The sequence below is a fragment of the Dunckerocampus dactyliophorus genome, chromosome 18 (genome assembly GCF_027744805.1).
Source record: "Dunckerocampus dactyliophorus isolate RoL2022-P2 chromosome 18, RoL_Ddac_1.1, whole genome shotgun sequence".
In the NCBI taxonomy this organism is placed as follows: Eukaryota; Metazoa; Chordata; class Actinopteri; order Syngnathiformes; family Syngnathidae; genus Dunckerocampus; species Dunckerocampus dactyliophorus.
In genome coordinates, this window is record NC_072836.1 from 9760607 (window position 1) to 9781742 (window position 21136).

Below are 21136 nucleotides of genomic sequence, written 5' to 3' on the forward strand. Positions count from 1 at the left end.
CTGAACCCTGCAAGAATAATCTGGATTAAGGAGTTGCGTCCTGTCTACTGCTAGCAGTTCACAATAATCACATTATTCTTTTAAGGGTTGACGACTAAAGGAAAAAGGAGATGAGTGCTGACGACCAGGAGAGACGCAACTGACGTGCGCCTTGCGTATATCTTTACTTTAGTGCGAGGAAAAAAGGAAGAATAGCGTAACAAAGAAATTAGACGTGCATGAGTTGCTTGCAGTAAACTGGACGGTCATCATGCGCTCAACATTAGTGTTCTACACCCGCCAAGACTGCTGGCTGACGAACTGAACAGCAAAGGTAAGTGCAGCAATCTCTGCATTGTTAGAAATGACTGTTAACAGTGCCTTGCAGTCACGAGAGGCAGTGGAGTTCGTGGCGAAAAAAAAAAAAAATTAAAAAACAAATAATGATAACATACAATAAATATGAATATTTATCAACTGAACTGTCTTTTCCTTTCCAATCGTTTTAAAACATTTTCTCAGATAAAAATCACTGAATTTGCACATTTCCTGATCAAATACAGGGCAGAAACCTAAAAAGATGAGTCTGTCTCTTGGCCCAGCCAACCGTCTGAGTACACTGAGCTGGATCATGGCGCCTGTCAGTTGAGTTTGTTTGCCAGCATGTCGCCAATAATACAATGTTGTAGAAACATTTTGTCTACACCATGACTTTGCACAGCCTTAATGGCTTTAATGTAAGTGACATTGTTTTTTCCCGGTGTTTATCTGTTTGGCTGTGTTCAAAATAACTTAAAAAGTTATGAATGGATTTGGATGAAATTTTCAGGAATGGGATATGGAAGAACTGATTAAATTTTGGGGGTGATCCGGTGAACCGTTTTGGATCCAGGAATTTTTAAAAGGATTCTTCAACATTGTCAGATAGGACCCTTTTAGTTTGTGCCTATAACTTCACAAACAAAATAGGACTCTTTTCGTTGGTGCCTATAACTCCACAAACAAAAAATGGTGAGCGCACTTGGGGGAAAAAAATACAAAATATCAAAGACCGATCCAGATAATGGAATAATTCCGGATACTATGAACCAGGATATGAAAAAATAGGGAATTTTCATCATAGGGAGACAACAAATGAAGCTATAAACATGCAACAAACACCATTCTATGTAGCCAAGACACTGTGGAATCGAGTGTGCCACAGATTTGTTGGATCTCAAAAGAGCTAGATCCGGAAGAAAACCGCCATTAGAACTACCAGAACTACTAAACTAAATGAATCCAATTCCTAATCTAATATGAATCTAAATATGTAGATAAATGTGGGACTAATATTTATGGTGTAAATCACAATATGGGGGGGAACTATGGCGATTGGCAGAGGTCTGCGCTCTCAGAGTCCTTTTCTAGTTCTTGATAATGGGACAATAAGTTCTTGCAGTACCCTCCTCATCCTGAAAAGGGTTGACCTGGAAGCTGGGTGTCACTGCCATCCTTCCATAGAGAAGAAAAGCCAGCAGGGGTAGCTGCAAGTCAAATGCAAGATATTTTTAAGCTTTGCTGGATGAATGACTGAATTTGACGCAACAATGAGGATGATACTGATATATTCAAGCTCACCTGAACATAATCAAACTTTATCAGAACTATCTTAAAGGGAAAGTTATACTTTTACAAGATAAAGTTCTAAAATCAGAAAAACATTTTTACAATGACTGGTTTTTTTTGTTGTCAATATGTGACACAAACAAAACAAAAAATAAAGTAGCAATTTTGGAAAAGTCTAAATATTATGGGAATAATGTCATAACATTACAAGAAAAGTAAAATATAACTGTTGAAATATTTGGGGGAAAAAACAACAGTAGAAATGGAAAAACGCGCAAACAGTCATAGCATATCTACATGGGTTGGTTTGCAAAATGTAAAATATGAAAGTGGCCCATCCTTTTCAGTAAAAAAAAAACAAAAAAACTTTGGACTCCACCGGTTTTACATAACATTCTCATCTGCCATACAAATGAAAAATAAATTAATCCATGCAAAAGTAGTAATATCGTAATAACTCCTGAAAAGCAATATTTCCTGACGAATGAGGAGAAGTTGTGCTGCAGATGAGCCGCATGCATTTTATTATTTCTACATTATCTCTCACACATGTGGAAAAGCTATCCTCTAAAGCAGGGGTGTCAAACATGGAGGGCTGAGACACTGCAGGTTTTCTTTCCAGCCAGTCACTAAAGCAGGTGATTTTATTGATCAACACCTTCAGTTTGAGGGAAGGAACTCATCAATTAAATCACCTGCTGAAGAAACTGGTTGGAGAGAAAACCTGCAGCGTCTTGGCCCTCCAGGGCACAAGTATGACACGTGCTCTAAAGTAAACTCTTGACAAGACACATGAAATACTTTTGTGTGAATACTGAGGCATAGGCTTTTACGGAAAGGTACTACTGTAATAGTCATGTGAGGCTTGAAGTGGAACGTAATTCTTGCTAAAAGTAGGATTGAGAATACTAATGTATCACATTTTACTGTTTGCTTTATTTGCTTACTTTGGTCAATGTAACAGTCTTCACGGCATTCCATTTTCCAGTTCATGGCCAATATGGAAGAGAGTAAACTCATCTTAAACATGGACAATTGGAAGGGTCCCTCTGCGGTCTTCTCCAAAGACAAACCTCCGGAGGAACCTAGCCCAAGCCAGCACCCGCAGACTGTCTTCCTACTGCCTTACTCTCCACCCTCTCCTGGCTCTTTAGCTGACCAGTCAGCATCATCTGCAAGCACCTTTCTCCCCAACAATCTGGTCAAATCCTCCCCTGCTGATCCGACTCTAAAGGAGGGAGGCTTCCAAAAAGGCAAAACGATGCACTGCAGGTCTCCAAGCACAGAGGTGAACCTCATTAAGCCAGATCCCAAAGTTGTTGCGCATCCACAGAAGCAGACAAAGATCTCAGAGGCCAAGCTTGAACCTAGCGTGGAAACGCCACTTTCTGCAATCTGTAGGAGCTCCATGATGGAGGACCAATGGAAGGAGTACTTGAGGGCCTCGCAGGAGTTTCGTAGTATGATGAATCAGACCGTGAGGGAAGAAAGCCCTGTTGGTCCGTTTATTTCTGCTGTGGGAAACCCACCGTCTTACCAAGGAATAGAGGGAAAAGAAAATACTGACCTTAAGTGCCTGAGAAGAGCTGATGGAGGTGGGTGTGATACTTCTCTGAGAAGACGCCAACGGAGCTCCCTTTCGGAACAGCGGCGCTACAGCAGAGACACCCACTTGGAGATCCACACCTACAGTGACACAATTAAAGTGGTGGTCCACCCGAACAGTTGTAAAGTCGTACAACACAGAGTTCACCACCAATCTGGAGGCACAGCCCCGGGCGTATCCTCACCCATTCATTGGCTCTTGGTGGTAGGCCTCGTGGCTTACGGCTTTTTCATGATGCCCATGCCCTCCTATGTGACAGGTGTGTCCGTAGGGGTCGCATTTGGTGTCATTTTGGGCTTGGTGCTAGTGTTCATGCTAACTGCACAATGGTCAACTGCCAGAGGGAAGTCGCACTACAGCAGGCCCAGAAACAGGTGTCCACCGGATGAGAAGATCACAGATCCAGAAACCCTTGAGGTAAAAAACATGCAGAATACACTGTTTTTTTGCATGAATTATTTTAACAAAATAGGGAGAATGCCAATCATTAATCTCTCTTCAGCATTGCGGCGAGAAAGCATTTTCTGCAATCGGCTGTGTGCGCTCTGACAAGAACGGTGCAGTAGATGACAATGTGTGTGCTACAGTAGTAATGTACTTCCTGCTTTACTGAGAATGACATAAGGCTGGGAATAGGCAAAACGGGGCATACCATTTACAACAGGGGTTTTCAGACTGGCGCTGTAGCTTGAAATTTGTTTTTAGATTTTAAAAAAAAGGTTTTAAAGCATAGGTTTAAGGTGATGGAAGTATTTTTTTCATTCTCGACTTTTAACTGAGTTCAATTTAATAGGTCTATTTCGTTCATATTTTATTCATTTATGTGCCATAAAATGTTAATATGATGGTATCGAGCCTAAAATTTTAATTGGGAGTGTGGTAAACAGTTTAGTTGTGTAATATAATACTTAATACTAATGCTAACGCTAACACTAGCACCGTTGCACTACCACAAACACGGTATTGACCCAAATATAAGACGGTATTTTGAAGTCAAGAGCTTTCAGAATAGAGACCTGGAGAGATGCAGGCACAAAAAATGTCTCAAAAGGTTGTCACAAAGTTAGCAAACAACAGAGGAGCCGTTGAACAACTTTTTACAAAAGTAGGTCTTGATAAAGAGGGGACATCTTACGTTTAAGTCAATTCGTTGTCCATTAAAAGTCTTAATTTCGCCTCCCAGGGCTGGATGACTCACACATGTGTCTACAACCTGGAGACGTTCCAGCCGTCTGCCGCACATCCTGTCTATGTAGGCTTGGAGAGGAGCAAGCTGCGCCTGTCATACCCACAAACAGTGGATGGGACACCGCAGGACAGCAAGTTTTTGCGTTCATGCGTTTACCAGCTGGCCAACTGTACGGTGCGTTCGTCTTCACTCAACACTGCACCTACTAATGAAAAGATGCTTCTTTTGTCATGTGCTTCTTTCGTCATGCCATTCATGTTGACGACTTCAATCATAGGTCACACTTGCACCAACTGGGTTGGCTCGAAAGAGGGTCTGGAATAAAAAGTACCCCATCTGCATCACTCTAGCAGAGGGGGAGAAAGGGGAGGAGAGTGTGATGGAAGGACAAGAGGTGGATGAAAGGGCAAAGAGAAACATCATCGTCCCTGTGCACGACACGCTTCCTGACGTTCTCTACCTGTTTGCAAACACGGGGCGGGAGAAACAGGAGTGGTTCCAGCACTTTCAGTCAGCCTCCAGGATGACAGCCGAAAGATGTGCAAATGTACACGAGAACAAGAGTAAGTGCAGACCACTTCATTAGGCACACCTAAAAATACTGCACAAGAGAGCAGTTTCACAATACATTGCCAGGCATAGCAATGATAGTCTTTGATTACAAGGCACCAGCTGTTGCGATGCATTCTGGTAGTATCAGCAGAGGTACAACATAAAATTGGTATGTTTAGGGATGCAAAAATTCAGTGTACGCTCCTCAATGTTCCATGTCTGTCAGTTTCAGACACATCACAAAGAGATGCTGCTAAAGACTGCACAGAGGAGCTTCAGAACCTTCCGGAACCGGTGAAAGCTGCCACTAAAAAGCCGCTGGACTACAACGCTTACATGACACACCTCGTTGGCTCCGAGAGTTCTAATCCCGCACCCGACCCTGGCCTTAACGACAAAGGCAACCCCACAGCCGACCAAAAGGTCCAATGTACACGATGCATTGTTAATGTCCCCACAGTATATGTCAGATGACACCTGGCTAGAAATAGATGCATGATTAGTGTAATTGTGGCTTGATGATACTTAAAATAGAATGCATCCACATACTGTACACTGGAACTTCTCAGCTTGAACACAATAAGACGCAGAAAGCTTTAAAACCTAGAATTTGTAAATTGTTGTCAAAATAGAAATAACCCGTTTCGGGGTCAAACAATGTTTGGTGTTTTAGTAACATTTTAAGTTTTAACTGTCTTGCATGTGTAAAAATATGTAACAATTGTTGATGTTAAGACATAAAAACAAACCTCCAGTGTAGTCCACTTACTGTAGGTACAGTATATATACTCTATGTATTCCCTCGCTGAAAGAAAAAGCAAATATGTCTTGTGTGAGAAGCTAACTTCATACATAGATAGTGGTTTGTGCCACTTCAAAAATGTTTCTGAAAATGTTGATTGAAATCTCAACTGAACGAGCTCAGAAACTTGCTTTCACACACTACCTCACTGGTACTTATTTGCTGCAGGTCGACAATGAAGTGGCTGTAGCGGAGTCAAGTGCAGACACTGGGCCAGAGCCAAATCCAGCACCAGAGGGCCAACCTGTCTGGTTGAACTCCTTGATAGGCAGGATCTTGTGGAACTGCCTCCAGGATCAGTACTGGACCGATCGGGTGGCCCAGAAGTTTCAGAAGAAACTCAGCAAGATCAAGGTTAGGAGGGAGTGACCAAATACAGACTAGATAGGCTAAATATCAGGTTTCATATACACTACCACTTTAAAGAAACATCTCCTGGATGCACTGGGACGCATCATCAGTGATGTATCCAAGGCTCATTGGGTGTTTCGGGTCTCGCAACATCAGACACCCTCCCCCTGGTGACCCACCCGGGGTTGATCATGCCTCGGCTTGCGTCCCAGTAGCAACCCATGGATCTGCCCTTCTGAGCCACAGCCACCTTGTGGCTTTCTCTGCAGCTTCGCTTGCGGATTTGATGGCCCTCTTCTTGGCCATATTGACCGGAATATAAAATGACCCTTAAAATAAGACGAGACTTTTCTCTTTTCAAGAGAAAAGGTCTGACTCTGACTTCTCCCAGTCATTTGGAGCCACCTCTTGCTTACCATGTACACATTTCTAGACCCCAAATATAAGACATGTCTTTTTTTAAAAACTTTGTTTCAAGGGAAAAATGGTGGTGGTAAATAAATGTCATTTACTTGATTTGATCTTGTTTTGTCTCACTAAAGTTGCCGTATTTCATGAACGAGCTGATGCTAGTTGACCTGGACATGGGCACCTGCCTTCCTCAGATCCTCAGCATCTCAAAACCTACACTGGACCGCAGAGGTACATAAATAGGATACGTTGCATCAATACAATCATTAACAGTAGTAGTAATGTACGATTTTTTTGAACAAAAATAATGCAATTGATGCACGGATAATGATGTAGTACTACGGGGGGTGTATGAAAAGTTTTAAGCATCAGAAAAACTAAAAGGGATAAGGGATTTTTGGTAATTTATTTTTCAACATAGTCCCCCTTAAGTGCTGAGCACTTGCTCCAACGGCGCTGAAGCGCTTTTATCCTGGTGTTGAATAACTCTTTTGTTTGGGACTCAAGAAACCCCTCAACTGCAGCTATGATATCATCATCACTGGCAAAATGGCGACCAGCCAAGGCTTTTTTCATTTGGGGGAAAAGATGGAAGCAAATTGGACACCCATGCCATACACCGTCTACATCACTGCAAACAACCACGATAATAAACATATTTTTGGAGTAAAACTCCTGTGACAGTGTCAATCACACTTAATCTAAAAGGTATTATAGCTGTGGGATTTCATGAGTTAGTGCCATTGTACCTAATGAATTATCCATTGAGTGTCGGCCTATATTATGAACAGGTCTGTGGCTGGAGGTGCAGCTAGTGTACACTGGCTGCTTTCAAATGACCCTGCAAACTAAGATGAACCTGTGTAAGCTGGGTAAAGAGGACCCAGAAGAGCCTCAGACTGTTCCACAGCCCCAACAAGAAGGGTAACTAAAGCGGATATTTAGCGGTGATCAGGCGATGTGGAGGTGACTACTAGAATGCTTTCCACCAGGAACTCCAGCTCAAAGCGAAGACTGTCTACACTGGCTGATAGCGATGAAGAGTCGCCCAGTGCGGGTTCGTCTGATGAAGAAGACACCCCTCCCGCTGAAACTAAAGGGTCTGTCGGAGATAAGACCCCAGTGGTTGCACCTGACATGTATGTAAAACACTTACTGCCATTTTCAATAAACAATACAATGTCATTTTACCTTATTTTTTCCCCACAGAAGCACAGGTGGCAGCACCGGCAGGAAGATCCTGAAATTTGTGGACAAGATTGCAAAGTCCAAGTACTTCCAGAAGGCCACGGAGAATGAGTACATCCGGAAAAAGATAGCCGAGGTGTCTAACGTGCCTCTGATGCTCAGCGTTGAAGTTGTGGAACTCACTGGAACTCTTGCTATCAACATCCCACCACCTCCTACAGACAGACTATGGTATTATTAATGTGTCAGGATAAATACACAAAACACATTTCATTTACCTTTGTCTTTCAGGTACGGTTTCCTTGAGCCTCCTAAATTAGACCTTCACGTGCGTCCAATGTTTGGAGAGAGGGAGGTGACCTTCACTCAAGTCACAGAGTGGATCGACAAAAAACTCAAGTGCGAGTTCCAGGTCAGTGCAAATCATCACTTCCTCCATAGCGATGTATTCTAAAATTCAACCTAACTTGATCATCATTAAGTCTTCTTGTTGTCAACAACAGAAAGTGTTGGTCATGCCCAACATGGATGATTTATATGTACCCCTGATGGCCTCCGGCCCAGACAACCCACCCGCAGCCGAAGCGTTTTCACACCACTCCCGTCAATCCTCCATGGAGCATCAAGACTAATGCTAGGGTGTAAGATGTTTGCAAAGGGCGGGAACTTTAGTAAATTTCCATGGGATGTTCAGATGAAAAAAAGCTTGAATATTGTCCAATAAAATATGTATTTTTTTTTCTTTTCACACAAACAGAAAAATCTCAGAAAACATACATGCTTTTCATTATTACAGTGACAAAACCATTTATTTCAATTTTATTTTTAGGAATTAACAGGGAATTTTGGAGGGAATTTAACAGATTGTTTTGTATAAAATGTAACGAATTATCAGGACATGTTTGCATCAGTTTAATAGAAATAACTGGAAACTTTTGTATCCAATTTAACCACACTCATTTGTCTATTACTAGTAATATAAAAACTAAAAGATAAAATACTGCAATATAAAAATTAGGGCTGTCAAATGATTACAAATTGTAGTCAGTATTAAAATGAATCATGATTAATCGCCATTAGTAACTATGTCTGAAATATGCCCATTTTTACTGTATTAGGATAACTGACAGGGCAGGATTATATGTACAGTATGTATTTACAGCTCCAAATGAACAGAATATGTCAACCAAGCTAAAAGATACCCCACAAGTCTAAAAATGTATTTGTAACACTAGTCTCTTTGATAGTAGACCATTTGAATCACACTTAAACCGTGTTATTATGAACACTGAGGAGTTTCATTCAAAGACGTCATGTAATTTAAATTTACTTGTTTTCAGTATATTTTTCAGCATACTTAAATGTAGCAAATTGTACATCCGAATTAACAGTTACGGAGTGAGACAAGAGTGATTCAGAAGACCTTTATGAACAAACACATGAGGAGAGACCGCACCTCGCCCGGACGTGGGATACTGGGGCCTCACCCTGGAGCCAGGCCTGCAGGCGAGCGCCTGGTGGTCGGGCTCTCACTCGTGGGGCCCGGCCGGGCTCAGCCCAAACAAGCCACATGGGATCTCCCCCTCGTAGACCCACCACCTGCGGGGGCAAGCATAAGGGTCCGGTGCATTGTCCTTTGGGTGGCGGTTCAGGGCGGGCGCCGAGGCGACCTGGTCTTCGGCCACCAAATCTGGTTCTCGTGACATGGAATGTCACTTCTCTGGCGGGCAAGGAGCCTGAACTTGTGTAAGAGGTTGAGACTTTCCGACTATAGTCGGACTCACCTCAACCCACAGTTGGGTTCTGGAGAGCTGAGCCGGAAGGCAAAGCTCTCAATTTACCGATGGATCCCTGTTCCCACTCTCACCTATGGTCATGAGCTTTGGGTCGTGACGGAAAGAACGAGATCGTGGATACAAGCAACTGAAATGAGTTTTCTTTGTAGGGTAGTGGTACTCACCCTAAGAGATGGGTTGAGGAGCTCGGTCATCCGGGAGGAGCTCAGAGTAGAGCCGCTGCTCCTTCACATCGAGAGGAGCCAGCTGAGGTGGCTTGGGCATCTAGTCCGGATGCCTCCCTGGTGAGGTGTTTCGGGCATACCCAGCCGGGAGAAGGCCCCGGGGAAGACCTAGGACACGCTGGAGGGATTATGTCTCACAGCTGGCCTGGGAACGCCTTGGTGTCCTCCCGGTGGTGGGTGGAGGTGGTCGGGGACCGGGAAGTCTGGGCTTCCCTACTAAGACTGCTGCCCCCGTGACCCGGACCCGGATAAGCTGAGGAAAATGAAATGGAGTGAGTGATAAGAATATCCACTTCAAGTTTTGTTTTATCGTCTTGTTTACACACACCGACACACACACGCATTATAAAGCCGTTTTTGTGATGTTCGGAGTGTCCCTGAATGAAACTCGCTTTCTTGTAATGGCTGAGGAAGTGTCGTTCCCAGGCTGAAAGGACTAGAGACGTGTGAATTGAAGATATTTACAGTATGACAGTATGTGGTGTTGGAATTGTACTGCTGTTGATGTGTTAAGGGCAGAATGAAGTTATAAAAAGCATCTTGCGGGGGGGGTGGTGTTGCTCCAGTCTCGCCACTGTGCTTCGAAGCACTCTGTCAAAACAGGGGCGTGCTTGCTTTGGTGTGCATTCGTTAATTACACTAAAAAAATTTACGTAATTAAATTACGTAGTTAGCTGTGATTAACTGGCGATCAGTCCATGGTGTACGCCGCCTCTCGTCCAAAGTCAACTGGGATAGGCTTTGGTTTGGTTTAGTGTATTTGAACATGAAGGTTACAATGGAATACATCTCATGAATCATCTTTTCACAATTCCACGTCCAAAAGGAGTAGGAAGAAGCAAAGCTTATTTAATCCTACCCCCCATCGATTCCACATCTAGTGCAGTACCTGTTGTTCACTTCCTTTATTCCATCTCATATTTTCTATAAAACTAAAAAAAACGAACCTGACAGAACATCATTGTAATGATCAAGACTTTTCTGCCTTGTATTTAGCAAACATAAACTGCTTGTATTGTTTTTTGAGTTCCTTGCTCAATCCGTTCCGTAATTTAATTCCACATACAGAAATGCTGTGGGTTTTCAGAGTTCTCGCATATAAATGTTAAGTTTATTTTTCCTCTAAGATCATATTTCTCCTCTGTGATTGAGGCTCCAGCATACCCGCGACTCTAGTGAGGATAAGCGGCATAGAAGGTGAATGAAATCATGAAATTAGTTACCGCCGTTGACGCGTTATTTTTGACAGCCCGAATAAAAATATGAATTGCTTACTATTTACCTAAGGTTCATGTGACTATTTAAAACAAAAAAGTGTTGAATTAAGAGTGACAAGTTTGACCAGTTTATTCCTAGTAATTCCCATGGAAATTTTCTTTAAATTTTGCCACCCAGTACAATGCATAAAACATGGATTAAATAAGTGTTGATGCCTTTTTTTCAATAAATATTTCTTCAAAAATCTTTATTTTTAGTGAAAATCACTTTTCTGCATGAAAATTTTGCTTCATCTTTAAAAAAGTCCCAGTTTTTTAAGTCTCCTCTGCCATTGGCTCTGGCAGCGTCTTCAGGGTGTCCTTTTTTTGAGGGCCCTGCAGGTAAGACAAGAGATCGGTCAGGTGTTAGAAGCATCAAGCACCATCATAACACAGTGATTGCGCTGTGCAATAGAACCATAAATGCTCTTTTCTCCAGCGCAGTCTGGAAACGGCCGTGACCAAACTTGGACGTGGTGTCAATGAACTTGAGCTCGATGGCTTCGGTCCACTTGCGAGACGTCTGCACATGCAGAGACTTCAGGAAAACAGGAAAAGTTAGTTATCACAAGAGTCATTGCGAATGTCCTTCCGATAAACATACACTTACCTTCCTGAGGGTAAGGACACGTTTCTTTGCGCCGACCACGCAGCCTTTCACCATAACATAATCATTATTTACATCACCGTAATGTGGGAAGCCTCCCTGAAGCGTAAGTAACAAAGAAAGACTTGAAAACTCTTACGAATAAGGGACATATCTAGGATTTAGCCTCAAATCACTCCTTCACTAAGACTTATTACTAGTAGTGGGCGAGTTGATCCAAATGTCGATGGTATCGATACCAAAGTAATCTCAGTATTAGATCGATACTCAAAATTTTTCAGTGTCGCTGTTGAATATGCACTATTGACTATTTTGCTGAATTTATTGACTATTTTGCTGAATTCCAAACCCTTTGGCAGAGTTTGACATGCACACCAAAAAATTCTAACATTGCTCCAACAGCGATGTGGACCGCAAAGCTGTGACTGCTTGGTTGTTTTTTTTTTTAAGTACATTTCCTTTTTGTCCCTCCCACGAAAGCACCAAAAGTCTGCCAATTGAGGAGTGTTTAAGCGAAGAAATGCAAATATGAGCAGTTATATGAGCAGTCGGTGCTCCTCAGGAAAACACTGCCCTTACTGCTATGGCAAGAGAACTGCACGTCACACGACCGAAGTGCAGACACCGTCAAGAAGGCTGTCGTGACTAGTGTGGAAGGATACGCAAAACACTTTCACCTAAGTCATCCAATTTAAAGACAAATGCTATCAAACACAGGAAATGTATGCAAACTTTTGTTTTTGAACAAAGTCAGAAAAAAACTGTAAAAATTATTCTCTCGTAATTGCAGCAATTAGCAAATTGGTAATCCTAATTTACCCAAAGCAGGAAAAGTTTTGTCTGATTTTATTTCAGATAGTGAGAATAACGTGTTTGTTTCTTTTTACATAGTATACATAAACTTCTGTTTTCAACTGTAATAAGTATATGATGTGTTCAAAATAACAATGCAAACTACTCTTTTTCTGTTTGAAAATAATACAAAGCCATTGTGTTACACCAGAGGTGTCCAAAGTGTTGCCGAAGGAATATTCAATAATATGAAGGAGGGTTACAGGCACATCTATCAGAAAAAAGGTAATGTTTGAACAAGATATCGCACTAAAAATAATTATTGAAATATATTTAGAAGCTTAACATATTTGGACTTGCACAGGAGCGGTTTTGGTCATATACAAGTATTATCAACTTTCTTTTTTATGTGGCCCTCAGCGGAAAAAGTTTGGGCACCCCTGGTTTGCACTCATCCATAATGTAAATACCATGGGGGTAATGGTCTTCTCACTGATGTCATAGTTAGTGGAGGCGTTATTCCGGATCACCTTTCCCTCATGGATGTGAACACCTTTGCCAATTCGATAGATCTGAGGACATGAAGCTTAAGATAACCCATTCCAACACCCAACGTTGTTTACACAAGTTATGGGTACAAAATGGACCTTCTTGTTGATCTCAGTACGATGGTGGTAGCCCTTCTGACCAGCTCGAGCTATGGTGAAGCCCACACGAGCAGGATGCCACGCTCCAATGCACGCCACCTTCCGCAAACCTTTGTGAGTCTTCCTGGGGAGTTTCTTTGTGCCCCAGCGACTTGTCACACCTATCAGCAGCGAGAGTCATCCAAGTTACACTGCTTTAGTACCTATATAGAGTATGTACGGTACGTTTCTCAGGACTATTCCGACCTTTAAAGCCATGACCCTTTGTAACCCCAATGATGTCAATCATGTCATCCTGGTGGAAAACGGCAGACACGGGCACAGCTTGCTCCAGTCTCTCCTTTGCCCAGTCGACCTTGTCCGAGATGCTCCCACCGTTTAACTGCACCTCCATGATATGAGCCTTCTTCTGCTTTATGGGCAGAAATCGCATCTGAAAATGGAAGCATAAAAGCAGATGTAGTAGATGTAGAATTTAGGACAGAATCTGCCTCACGACATCATGTATAGTGATAAAAGCAGGCGACCACATCAGTTCCTAAAAGTGCATATTGGTCATGTTACCAAGTTGAAGCCTTCACACAATGTTATCGAGTGGTCTTGGCTGACCCCCACTTTGTTCGCTGCCAAAATAAAGGCAAAGTCTGGGAGAGAGAGCCTAGGTTCTGGTTTAGGTTCTGCCCTAAAAATTATTTTTAAACTGTCATTTGAAACAGCTCCATGAGGCCAGAGTTGTAAGCACAAAACAGCTGTGAGATTAGGGAGGTGACATCTTATACTTCTATTACATGTGGTCAGGTGAATGTTGCCCTTTTACTACAGCGAAAAGTGCTTTTAAAGTTCTTCTAATCTACTCTATGTGAGAGGAGACACCATCTTACCTGAGAGTGAACAATAACCCGAATGACTGAACAATACTTCTTCATCCGAGCAAAATCCTTGTCCAGCTCTTTCTTTCCGCTCTCATCCTGCCACTTTTTGCTGTACTTGGTGAAAGCCTTTTTCTTGCTCTTGTGCCTGAAACACGTGCGAAGTAAGCAAAGTGTCCATCAGCTAAATTTCAGGGCGCACACGCGTTACCAGTTTTTGTAGAATCGACGCTTGCACTCGTCACTCAGATGCTCAGCAAAGACGGTCTTCAGGGCACGCAAACCCTGCACGGTGACAATGTAGCCCACCACGCCCACCACCATGACCGGGGGGGTCTCAATGATGGTAACTGCCTCCACTTCCTCTCGCTTTGATTGCTCTGTGGGATTAATGGAGAAATTATTGGTAGGCTACCTAGTAAAGAAGGTAGGTGTATCGGTTGGTAGGTGCTTAGGTAGGCTGACAGGTAGGTACAGTATTTCACAAAACAGTAATCATTTTATATCTCCTCAAGGGACAATATTATAGAGAGCTAAGTTGTTTGTAGTCTGGCGTAGTCTATGCTCAGCTTGTAAATATTACCCACTGAAAACATTATCTAAATAGCTGGCAACACAAGTGAGTGGCAAGAAAATTTCACCCAAATTTGACATGAACATGCATGCAAGTTACAATGGAATACATCACATGATTCGATTCACAATTCCACATGTCCAAAAGGAGTAGGAAGAAGCAAATCCTATTTAATCCTACCCCCCTCCCCGCATCTGATCCACATCTGGTGCAGTACATACATTATTCACTTCCTGTCTTCCATATGTGATTTAGCAATGTCATAATATGATGATGTAATTAAGATTTTTTCACAATATAATCAATACAATAAAAAATAGAAACAAGCATAACAAAATGATGAATATAATAATCAGTATAATAAATAAAAAAAGAGACAAGCATAATAAAAGCAAGTTCAAGACTCTTCTGCCTTGTATTTAGCAAACATTAACTGCTTGTATTTTTCTAAATTCGCTCATATTGGTACATTGAGTTCCTTGCTCAATCCGTTACACAATTTAATTCCACATACTGAAATGCTGTGGGTTTTCAGCGTTGTTCTCGCATATAAGTGTTTCAAGTTTTGTTTTTCCCTAAGATCATATTTCTCCTCTCTAATAGAGAATTGTGTCTTGTCTGGTGGTGGTAGCGTCATGGTCTGGGGCTGCATGAGATCGGCCGGCTCTGAATAGCTCAGGTTCAAGTGAGAGGAAATGTGAATTCCAACATCTACTGTGGGATTGTGAATCCCTGGTGGTGTAACGGTATACCACTTCTGCCTTTCATGGCAGAGGGAATGGGTTTGATTCCCGGCCAGGCTGCACCAAGAAGGGCATCCGGTGTAAAGCCAAAACCATTCATGAGAAACTGGGGGGCATCCTCAAGCGGAATGAAGGTGGAAAAGCGCAAGGTCTCTGACATCTTCCATGTGTCATTATGGAGAAGTGGAAGAGCATTCCGGTAGCAACCAATGCAGCTCTGGTGAATTCCATGCCCAAGATGATTAAGGCAAGGCTAGATGACAATGGTGTTCACACCAAATATTCCCACTTTGTGGACACAATATGGACATGTTCACTGTGAAGTATACTCACTTGTGCTGCCAACTATTTAGACAATAATGGCTATGTGTTGACTTATTTTCATAAGATCGTAAACGTATACTGCAATACAAGATGTACACAGACTACTCTAAAGTATAGCCAAGTTTAATCTCTACAGTGTTATCCCTTGAGAAGATACAGTATAAGAGCAGGTAACTCAGTATACTTATGCTAGTATATTCACATGTGCATATTGATGCATGCATGCAGCTGGCTGTACATACTGAGGCCAGCACGGTGCACCTCTCTTAAGGTGTGGGTCATGCCTGCCTTGTAGCCCAGGAAGGCGGTGAGATGCACGGGTTGGCTGGGGTCATCTTTCGGCCACGTACGCACTCGGCCCCTGTGCTTCTTGCTACGCTTGCGAGGAAGAAAGCCCAGGTGTCCATGGCGTGGCGCATGGAATTTACGGTGAGACTAGACAGACATACACAGCATAGCAATATACAATTCACATGTAAACCAAAACAGTACAAACAATATTAATAATAAAGCAGAAAAGCAACAGCAGGAGCACTGACCATGTCTGCTCACACTGACCAGGCAAGAGCTAGAATGAAGAACCTGATTTAAGAAGGTACACCGTGTGAACTGAGGCTCTAATTTGGTGTTTGGACCCTGCTGAGGAGCCGTATTCGCTTTCAAACAAAAGCAATCTTTGCCAGAGAGGAGACGATGGGGAGGAGTGTGCACTGCACAGAAGTTTGAGGTGGTGCAAAGACTAGTGGAGAGGAACAATTTAGCCAAGAAAGGCAATGCTTTGTCATCAGTGTTGCATTTCATTGACTTTGACATTTATTAATATAGCCAGGAGATCCAAAGTCAGCAGTAGGTGAGTCATGTTCACATTGGTGGATTTATTAATGGAACAATCCCAGGTAAGTGCACCAAATACACTTAAAGGCATGTGTGTTATGATGGAAGGGTAAAAATAGCATAACATTTTTAGTATACACATTTATATTAAAATACGTACACATTTATATTAAAATCTGTACACATATTAAAATCCGAAAGCCCTACAGTATATACAATAGACCACAACCACCAAAGTGTGCTGGTTGTAGCGTCTTAATGTTAAAAGATTTAAGATGCAATAAACTCCCCAGGACAATAAGGATAACAGTGAGACAAGAAAGCAACAGCAATTATGACAGTAGCCACCTAAAATATGTTTTTGTCGCTTCGAGGCATGCGCCAAATCCCTTAAGTGTTTTGTGCAAGTTTGTTGTTCTGTCATTTTGGATTAAAGTAAAAAAGAACCATTCTGAACTTTCCACAACCGCACTGAAGATGTTGTTGCCATTCCCATACAATTACCTGTGTAAGACTGGATTTAGGTTGCCCACTAAACTGTCATTCATGCACATTGAACCACAAAAATATCCTCTTCGCTCAGGAAAATAAATTCCAGGTTTGAGTGGATGATGAGTTAGTATTTATTTTGTGTGTTTTGTACAGTGTTTCATTTGATATTTTGCGTCTCTTTGTCAGCACATGGCAATCTTATTAATGTAGATAACTATGATGTCTGGAGCGCACCTCCCTCACTCAAAGGTTTGCGGTCACTACAATAAATAACACAATGCTGCAGATTTACCTCAAAATAGTGGCTTTGTTCAGACCAAACATACTGTAGATACAAAAACATTCGACATTTTTCAACTCAACGCAATATTGCCACCTGCTGAATGTTTAGGGTACAACATATAACGACAAAATACTCCGATCTTCGCCCTTTCACCTTTCACCATGTATTGCACGTGTATAACAAGCGTGACATAAAACATATCAAATGTATGAGGCTATTGAAGGAATAACGGTAAATATTATGAAGTGGTGATAAAAGTTTTCACTGACCTCTACATCGCCATTGCATCGTGCACTGTGCGCATGCGCCACCTCGAAAGGAGAGCTGTCGAGGTCGAATTGTAGGATTTCCCTGGCATTGACTAAACTAGGGCAGAAATGCCTTCAGATTTTGAGAAAGATGCATATCCTGAGCCTCCTCGGCAGACTCCGGTTGTGGACAAACAGACATCTTTGCCAAACCCGGCGCTGATTTTGTCCAAACTCTTCTATTACTCCGTGGACCTGCCTGTCACCACATTTAGAGGTAAGCTAACAGAGCTAGCCAGCCAGCTGCTGCCACAACAGTACAGCAACCGGGGTTGTATTACAAATTAAACGTAATAAAAAAAATATCATACATATCGTTTAAGTCTGTCTACAAAATATTACACAGGGTACAATTTAAATGGAGGTTGAAGTGGTATTCTATTTGCAGTGTTTAACTAGCATTAAACCATTAGCATAAACATGGCCTCCCCTTTCTTATCAGTTTAATGCTACTAAATCATATTTCTTCACTTCCTAGACGCCATCGACGGCGTTCGGGCGAAAAACAAGTTGGTCTACTACCACCAGAAGTTCCGCCGTGTTCCCGACCTGACCGACTGCCAAGAAGGAGATTACCTGTGCTACTACGAGGCTGAGATGCAATGGAGGAGAGACTAGTGAGATTTGTAGTTAATTTCCCATGATGCTCAGTAAACTGTATGGACATTAACCGGACACTTAATTAGGTGCTAGTGATGGAAATTTCTGTTCTTGATAGAGAGTCGGTTCGTTTGGCTCGGCTCACTAAAAAGAGACGACTCTTTTGGCTCCCAAGTGGCTGCTCAGATTCTTTGGTTGTCTTAAATTAATTTATTACCAAATTATATGTATTGTGTAAAATGAATTACTAAAGTAAAAAAAAAATACATGATATCAAATGTTTATTTAAATTTATTGATTTAAACCTCAATGATCAGCTACAAAAGTATATTATTATGTTATATTATAGATTTTAAAAAAAAACAGACTCATCTCAATAGACAAATTAGGTCAAATCTCTTCATACAAATTTGTCACGAACTAATCGGCTCTAAGAGCACCACAGAGTGTTTAACCCCGCCCCTCCCCCTGCTTAGTGTGGACACAGAGACGCCGCGCCACATCTTGACCAATGACATTCGCCTTTAACAGAAAAAAATATGAGGAAAAAACGAATTGGCTCCCTCGACGCGAACCGGCTCCTGTCGTTCATTCAAAGAGCCAGCTCCTAGAGCCGATTCGTTCGCGACCGACACACCACTATTAGGTGCATCTAAATGTGTCATACAGAAGTATGGGATGGCACAGGTGTACCTAATGTTGTGGCTGGATCTATTGCTGTAACTAAACGGTCCCTTATTTTTACTTTTTCACACTAAATAAGAGGTCTCACAATTAGGCCTGTCACAATAATAGATTAATCAATTAATCGAACGATAAAAAAAACCCAAACAGGTTGATAATTATGACGCCTTTGTGTGTTTCATCTGCTCGTCTCTCTGTGCCACACAGGCTGGATGACATGAGGGTTCACTCTGCATCTGTCTGTGCGCATTGGTTTTATCGTGAAATGAACTGAGTGTGGGCCCTCATCTCATTCAGCCTCTTTGTGGCGGCGGGGCTACTAGTGAGTGGCTACAGAGGGTTAGCAGTGAGCTTCGTGAGGCAGCATACGCTAACATAAAGAAGGCAAAGAAGTGATGGGTTTTGAGGCGAATGCCACAGCCGACAGCCACAATGTGGGAACATTTTGGTTTTAAACAGAATGAACACGGTGAGCGCATGAACAGACACGACCGACGCAAACAGTTTTCTCAACAGGGAGAAAAAACTACCGCCTTTGCCTTTGTCCCGACAGTCAAAGCTTACTGAGGCGTTTGGTCGGCAAATATAACCAAAACAGTGCAAAATGGTGCGCTGCGTCAAACAGTGTCGCTGGCTACATTGCAAACACATTCACACAAGTTTGTTTCACACAAGTACACCATACACTATACTTGGGTACCATCTAGTGGTTGAAATGTGTAGTACCCCTCATGACAATTAATGAAAAAATTGTCTATAAAAATGTTATTGATATGATCGATGATAATTTGTAGCACAATTATCGACCAGCAAAATTTGTTACCATGGCAGGCCTACTCACAATAATGTATTAGAAGTGCTTTGGCCAAAGGAAACACCCTTTTGTGTGCCTGTAGCTTTAATGCTAATGAGCGGTGTTTGTTGTCATGCCTGTGTGGCTCTAAGGACACATATTTCTCTTAGAACATTATTAAAACGTCGATTTTGTTTCATGGACACCTTTTAACATTCTACAGCTACACAATTTAACGGTGTTGGTCTATGTTCTATTATAACCCAGTAAAGTGGACCAGGAGATTGTAAAGGTGATCCAGGAGCGCCTCGGCGCCTGTCAGCAAAGAGAAGGTCCCAGCTACCAACAGAACTGTTCAAAGGAGATACAGCAGTTCAACGAAGTTACCAAGAACTTCCAGTCACGCTGTAAGTTATTTCATATAATTATAGTGATCTTTTTTTTTGCCAAAAGCCAATTAAGTACATGATTAAAACTAATTGTGTAATTGAAATATTAAATATTTAATTGTTTACTTGTTAATTGCCTTGGGAATTATCATAGTGCTCTTTCGTGTGGGTGTCTTAGAGGGCAGTTAAACCAAACAGATCCTTGAGCCCGCCCGCCACATCTTGATGGGCAACTGACACATTCAATTGATTTTTTTTTTTCCATATTACTTTTTCAATGTGTTGCTGCTTCATGAATATTTTAAGTGTATAAAGTGTATGGTGAGGGGTTTTCCAGCCTTAAAACAAAGTAAAAAAATGAAGTTGGCTACTTTGCGGATATCACTTATTGCAGGCTATTTTGGGAACCTATCTCCCGCAATAAATGAGGGAACACTGTATTTAATAGCCTTTAGGTTTAATTTTCAGGATTTACTTTAATTAATGAAATGGCTTAGAGGCACATCCAATTAGTGGTGTCAAACTCATGCCATGGAGGGCCGAGACCCTGCAGGTTTTCTTTCCAGCCGGTCACTTGTGATTTTAATGCTCATCACTGAAATCACCTGCGGGACAAACTGGTTGGCGAGAAAACCTGCGGTGTCTCAGCACTCCATGGCATGAGTTTGACATGTGTTTAAATGTTTTGTTTTACCATTTTTGTTCCAGATGGGGACCTAGGAGCATATGCCAGTGGGAGGAAATGTCTCATGAAGCAAAAAGAAAGGATGATGGCAGCTCAGACCCAAAACGCATAATCATCCTGTCTATCCTGTGTAATAGTTGTAAAATAAAGTGTTAATCAAGTTTAGAGTCTTGCTCTTTTTTGGAACAACTAAACTGAAGCCAGTTTAAGCAACGCATTTGCCAGTGGACTTTCAAGACCAGTAGTGGCCATTTACAGGTGAAATAACCCATATTTAGTAATCCACCATGTGACTGCTCAAAGCCAATCAGCAACAAAAGTCAATCATAGAAGTTAAATGAATAAATTTACATTTCAGTGACTACTCTAAAAATGTTAGTTTTGTTGATAAACCTGTTATTCCTTAAAGAACCTGCAATTTCAGAAAAACAGTTTGTGGGGTTTATTACATCTATACCGTACATCAAGGGAAGACCAGTCATGGTTATCCAACTTTTGTATGATAGTTTACATGTACAGTACATAAGTGTCATTGCTCATTATCAATTAA

General features: G+C 41.8%; 3 protein-coding genes across 4 annotated transcripts; 2 read left to right on the top strand and 1 right to left on the bottom strand.

Annotated features, from left to right (window-relative positions):
• Positions 1 to 28: 28 nt before the first annotated feature.
• Positions 29 to 11132, top strand: LOC129170845 (testis-expressed protein 2-like). The gene is made up of 12 exons (XM_054758928.1): positions 29 to 313; positions 2576 to 3610; positions 4377 to 4556; positions 4660 to 4945; positions 5161 to 5357; positions 5905 to 6090; positions 6630 to 6729; positions 7290 to 7422; positions 7491 to 7637; positions 7708 to 7917; positions 7978 to 8098; positions 8190 to 11132. Exons 2-12 carry the CDS (start codon positions 2579 to 2581, stop codon positions 8316 to 8318), a joined length of 2721 nt encoding a protein of 906 aa, XP_054614903.1. The 5' UTR covers positions 29 to 313; positions 2576 to 2578; the 3' UTR covers positions 8319 to 11132.
• LOC129170857 (60S ribosomal protein L3-like) lies at positions 11045 to 18095 on the bottom strand. Of its 2 annotated transcripts, XM_054758951.1 has the most exons (11): positions 17397 to 18095; positions 16058 to 16257; positions 15761 to 15953; positions 14089 to 14257; positions 13890 to 14025; positions 13255 to 13441; positions 13009 to 13169; positions 12832 to 12933; positions 11573 to 11668; positions 11381 to 11500; positions 11045 to 11298 (listed from the first exon to the last, which is right to left on the bottom strand). In XM_054758951.1, the coding sequence occupies exons 2-11, from the start codon at positions 16058 to 16060 to the stop codon at positions 11239 to 11241; spliced, it is 1227 nt and encodes a 408-aa protein (XP_054614926.1). In that variant the 5' UTR covers positions 16061 to 16257; positions 17397 to 18095; the 3' UTR covers positions 11045 to 11238. The 2 variants fall into 2 exon arrangements, with proteins under 2 accessions (XP_054614926.1, XP_054614927.1); XM_054758952.1 differs by lacking the exon at positions 16058 to 16257.
• Positions 17411 to 20766, top strand: ndufb10 (NADH:ubiquinone oxidoreductase subunit B10). Its single transcript, XM_054758965.1, has 4 exons — positions 17411 to 17652; positions 17914 to 18052; positions 19780 to 19919; positions 20610 to 20766. Exons 1-4 carry the CDS (start codon positions 17505 to 17507, stop codon positions 20696 to 20698), a joined length of 516 nt encoding a protein of 171 aa, XP_054614940.1. The 5' UTR covers positions 17411 to 17504; the 3' UTR covers positions 20699 to 20766.
• Positions 20767 to 21136: the final 370 nt, after the last annotated feature.